General features: G+C 37.6%; 1 protein-coding gene across 1 annotated transcript; it reads right to left on the bottom strand.

The window, feature by feature from the left end:
• Positions 1-2518: 2518 nt before the first annotated feature.
• Positions 2519-4026, bottom strand: LOC132291111 (uncharacterized). Its single transcript, XM_059790231.1, has 2 exons — positions 2642-4026; positions 2519-2525 (listed from the first exon to the last, which is right to left on the bottom strand). The coding sequence occupies exons 1-2, from the start codon at positions 4024-4026 to the stop codon at positions 2519-2521; spliced, it is 1392 nt and encodes a 463-aa protein (XP_059646214.1).
• Positions 4027-5679: the final 1653 nt, after the last annotated feature.

Consider the following 5679-nt stretch of genomic DNA (forward strand, 5'->3'; position numbering starts at 1 on the left):
TGCCATTCCAATAGTAGACTGATAACTATTATTATAGGCAAATTCAATCAACGGTAAATAATCATCCCAATTACCTTTGAAATCCAACACACAAGCTCTCAACATATCTTCCAAAATCTGAATAGTTCGTTCTGACTGCCCATCTGTCTGCGGGTGAAAAGCTGTACTAAACTTCAGAGAAGTTTTCATGGCTTCATGCAAACTATACCAAAATCTCGAAGTGAACTTCGGATCTCTGTCACAAACAATAGAAACTGGAGCCCCATGCAAACATATGATCACATCAACATACAAACGAGCATATTCCTTTGTAGAATAAGTAGTTTTCACTGCCAGAAAGTGAGCTGATTTCGTCAATCGATCAACTATCACCCAAATAGAGTCATGTCCTCGTTTTGATCTTGGAAGTCCCGTCACAAAATCCATGGTTACATGCTCCCATTTCCACTGTGGAACTGGTAACGGCTGCAACAACCCTGCTGGTTTCTGATGTTCAGCTTTCACTCGTTGACATATCAAACACTTTGCTACAAATTCTGCAATTTCACGCTTCATATTGTTCCACCAATAGTATTCTTTCAAATCCCTGTACATTTTAGTACTCCCCGGATGCATAGCATATATAGAACTGTGGGCTTCATCTAAAATATCTTTCTTCAAGGAAACATCATTTGGAACACAAATTCGACTTTTAAAATACAAAATCCCATCATCCCTAACTATAAATTCAGTTTGCATACCCTCTTGAGCTTCTTTTCTTTTCTTATCCAGGAATACGTCATGTATTTGCAGCTCTTTAATTCTATCCAGCAACAAAGGTCTCACCGTAACATGTGCAAACAATGCTCCTTTGTTAGTAACTGTCAATTCAACTCCCATCAGTCTCAATTCCATAATATTTGCCACCCGTGCACACTGTACACAAGATAGTCTCCCTGAAGACTTCCTACTCAAGGCATCTGCTACTACATTGGCTTTTCCAGGATGATGGTGGATATTACAATCATAATCTTTGATTAACTCCATCCAACGCCTCTGTCTCAAATTTAAATCCTTCTGTGTAAACAAATACTTCAAACTCTGATGATCTGTAAATATTTCACAAAGTTCACCATACAGATAATGCCTCCACAATTTTAAAGCAAAAACAATAGCAGCTAACTCCAAATCATGTGTAGGATAATTCAATTCATGATTCTTCAATTGTCTAGAAGCATAGGCAATTACTTTACCATTTTGCATCAAAACACATCCCAGACCCTGATGTGAAGCATCAGTGTAAATCACAAAACCCTCACCACCACACGGAATAGTTAACACTGGGGCTGACGTTAACTTTTTCTTCAATTCTTCAAAACTTCTTTGGCATTCCTCACCCCACACAAACTTTACTTCTTTCCGGGTCAACTTTGTCAATGGCAATGCGATACTAGAAAACCCTTGGATGAACCTCCGGTAATAACCTGCTAATCCCAGAAAACTTCTGACTTCTGTCACATTGGTAGGCCTTTCCCATTTCACCACTGCTTCCACTTTTGATGGGTCAACATAAATACCATCCCCAGATACTACATGCCCCAAAAAGACAACTTTATCAAGCCAAAACTCACATTTGCTGAACTTAGCAAAGAGTTGTTTTTCCCGTAACATCTGTAACACAATTCTTAAATGCTTTTCATGTTCATTCACACTCCGAGAATATATCAAAATATCATCGATGAAGACAATAACAAAAGAATCAACGTACCGATGAAATACTCGATTCATTAAATCCATAAACACCGCTGGAGCATTGGTTAACCCAAAAGGCATTACCAAAAACTCATAATGACCATATCGAGTTCGAAAAGCAGTTTTCGAAATATCACTATCCTTTACCTTCAACTGGTGATATCCTGACCTCAAATCAATCTTAGAAAACACCTTTGCCCCTTGCAACTGATCAAACAGATCATCAATTCGTGGCAATGGATACTTATTTCTGATGGTCACTTTATTTAACTGTCTGTAGTCAATACACAACCGCATAGTACCATCCTTCTTCTTAACAAATAACACCGGTGCACCCCACGGTGAAATACTAGGTTGAATAAAGCCTTTATCTAGTAAATCTTGCAACTGTATCTTCAACTCTTTCAATTCTGTCGGTGCCATTCGATACGGAGCAATAGAAATTGGAGTTGTTCCTGGTACTAACTCAATGGTAAAATCTACCTCCCTGTCCACTGGCAACCCTGGTAATTCTTCTGGAAACACATCTGTGAATTCCCTTACCACTGGTACATTTTCAAGTGTCATATCTTTATTTTCAGTATCAACCACATAAGCCAAGTAACCCTGACACCCTTTCTTCAACAACTTCCTGGTTTGTATAGCTGAAATGAGACAGTTTGGAATAACATTTCTTTCTCCTGTAAATCTAAATTCTGGCTCCCCTGGTATCTGAAAAACAACTTCTTTCCGAAAACAGTCTATTGAAGCGTGATACGCAGATAGCCAATTCATACCCAAAATGATATCAAAATCTGGTATACCCAACGGTATCAAATTTACCTTTAACTGTCTATCTCCCAATTGTAACACACAATCCCGGTATTCATTTGCAACCACTACCACTTCTCCCATTGGTGTAGAAATAAACAATTTACTATCTAATGATGAAAATGGTCTACCCAAATGCATAGCAATAGATGATGCAACAAATGAATGGGTTGAGCCAGGATCAATAAGCACAGTAACATTTCTATCCAAAATAGAAAGTGTACCTGTCACCACTTCTGGTGTTGCTTGAGCATCCTGAAGTGTCATAGCAAACACTCTTCCCTGGGCTTGCGAACCACTTGTAACACCCTTACCTCCTCTTGACGAGTTCCCCTGTGCAAAACCTCTACCAGAACCAGCAACACTGCCCACTGAGGTCATTCCTGTCAACATAGGACAATCTCTCCTCCGATGACCCGGTTGATGGCAATGATAGCACTCTTCTGCTTTCAAGATAGGACAATCCTTCTTCTGGTGACCTTCCTTTCCGCACTGAAAACACCCCCTGCCAGTACCACGTCCTCCAAAACTACCTTGTTGAACAGATTGTTGTTCGGAAAACCCTTGACCTCTTCCAATACTTGATGTCTGGCCTTGAGATTCACCACCCCTTCCCCTTCCATACCGCGACCTTTGACTTTTCTGACTTGCAATTCCTTCACCTCCTCTTGACTGTGACGGCTCAGATCTATTTCTTTTGTATTGTTCCCTTCTTTCTTGCAATTCTTTCACATCCCTTTCGGCAATCATGGCTTTATTCACAAGTCTGTTGTAATCTGTTTCCTCAAACACTGAAACTCTAGACTTAATAGCCGCCTCTAAACCATCCTGGAATTTTGTACATTTATCTTCTTCATTCTGTACAAACTTGGGTGCGAACCTCGATAAAGCTGTAAACTTAACTTCATAGTCAACCACAGACATTCTATCTTGTTTTAGGAGAATAAACTCCCGTTCCTTCTCTTTTCTGTAAATTGGGGGGAAATATTTCTCATAAAAAGCTTTAACAAATGGATTCCAGAATATCACCTCTTTCTCTCCTGGAGTGAGCAACAAATGTTTTGTCGTGTCCCACCAATAACTAGCTTCATTTTTGAACATAAATGTAGCTAAGTTTACCTTCTGGTCTTCTGCTGCACCCATCACTGCAAATATCGATTCCATTCTTCTTACCCACCCCTCTGCTTCTTCTGGTTTGGTAGTACCTGAAAATTCTGGGGGTGTTAACTTGATAAACCTCTCATACTCAGAGCCTTTCTTCCATTTCTGTTGTCTTTCCAGCCTTTCTTGTATCATCATTTGACTCGCCATAAATAGTTTGTTTTGTTCTGCCAAGTCTATTATAGCCTTTTCCATTTTCTGCATACCAGTTAAGCACTCCTGTTCTCTTCTCATACCACCCTGCATAGGTTGTTCTACTTCAGCCTCAACAGGAACATAAGTGGCTTCACCCTCAGTTCCATGATAACCACTTTCCCTTTCCATTTCTTTTTATCTGCAATGAATCTCAAATATAACAACATATATATGATACATAATCACCACTTATATCTGTTAGTATAACATTAAGTCAAATAAATGACACTACTACACACTTCTTACTGCCACTGCCAGTCTAGACTCTTCTGACCTCCAGAACCTAGAAAACCTAGGCTCTGATACCAAAAGTTGACACACCCCAACCCAATTTACATTATTAAACAAATTGAATAAATTGGAATGCATCTAACCATCTGCATTAACCTCCTTCAAATATAACGTCATCCTACATCAGAGCACCTGTTTAACAGTTTACAATTCAAAAACTACCTATAGGCCTGTTATGCAAATTCTGACAAACAAAAAAAACATTAACGGCAACTTATACTATTAAATTCTATTACAATATTTACATTTTAAACAAAAGACGTTCCATTGTTCTTTTTCCCATTCCCACTCAAAAATTCTAGACCTGGCAGTAGCGACCCAACCTTGTACCTGAAAAAAATATAGATATGGAAGGAGTGAGCTTAAAGCCCAGTGAATGCAACACTACTACATCAGAGTAATATAAACAAATATTATCTGATAACTTCAATTAAACTTCATTAATATATTACAGGCATTAAAATATAGTACTCTCCTTCTAGGCCAGAGTATGGACCTTGTTTAGATATAGTACTCTCTTTCTTGGCCAGAGTATGGACCTTATTTAGTGTAGTACTCTCTTTCCAGGCCAGAGTATGGACCTTATATAATATATTACTCTCCTTCCAGGCCAGAGTATGGACCCTATTTAAATATAATCAAATTATATATATTCATCTTCAACTCACATAAACAACTTCAATACTTCAATTAAACACATCCAGGTATAAACTTCCAGTGAGTACACTCACCTTGGCTACTTTTCAAATTGTCTACTTATCCTTTGATATTGCTGAAGTGATCAGTTCATTCTCCTTGCCTGGACAAGAATATAACCAAGTTATATTTATTTTCTAAAGAGAATTAAATCACAATCATCACCTCAATTACAATTCTCAAACTTTATACACCCTTTTGGCTAAATTCTAATCACATGTCTTTATATAAATTTCCAGCTTGATGACCCCAAAGAAAATAACCATAACCATGGTATCACTTACACAAAACAGCCTTTGAATAAATAAATAAAATATAAAAAAAAATAGATGATACATATACTGGAACAATTAATTGGATTAATTATTCAAATAACTGAATAATCAACTTCCAACATAGAAATTATAATATAAAACCCCTCACCTTTGCTTGAATTCAACAACAATTTAGAGAGAAAACCCCTTTTTTTCTTTTCTATCCTCCTCCTCCGTATTTTTCTTCTCTCTTTGAACTATCACTAAATAGCTCACTGTTTTGATATATTTTGTGTGTCTCAACCAAAACAATGGCTTTCTCAAAGGCGGTCCAAACAGGTTTAAAAAGATAGAATTAACCTTATCTATATATAGAGTATATCTACATAATTGCGTGTCCTGTGTGTTCGGTCCAGCCTTGTGCAGCCAGCAACCTGACTTTACTCATCTCTATCCATATAAATGATAATTGAAACCTATATATATATACAACTATATATTGCAGCCACCAGCCACCACTTTAAAGCATAATAACTTTAGT

Source organism: Cornus florida, unplaced genomic scaffold (assembly GCF_030987335.1).
Source record: "Cornus florida cultivar Cherokee Brave unplaced genomic scaffold, ASM3098733v1 CherokeeBrave_3.0.0_Hap2_scaffold_32, whole genome shotgun sequence".
Classification (NCBI taxonomy): domain Eukaryota; kingdom Viridiplantae; phylum Streptophyta; class Magnoliopsida; order Cornales; family Cornaceae; genus Cornus; species Cornus florida.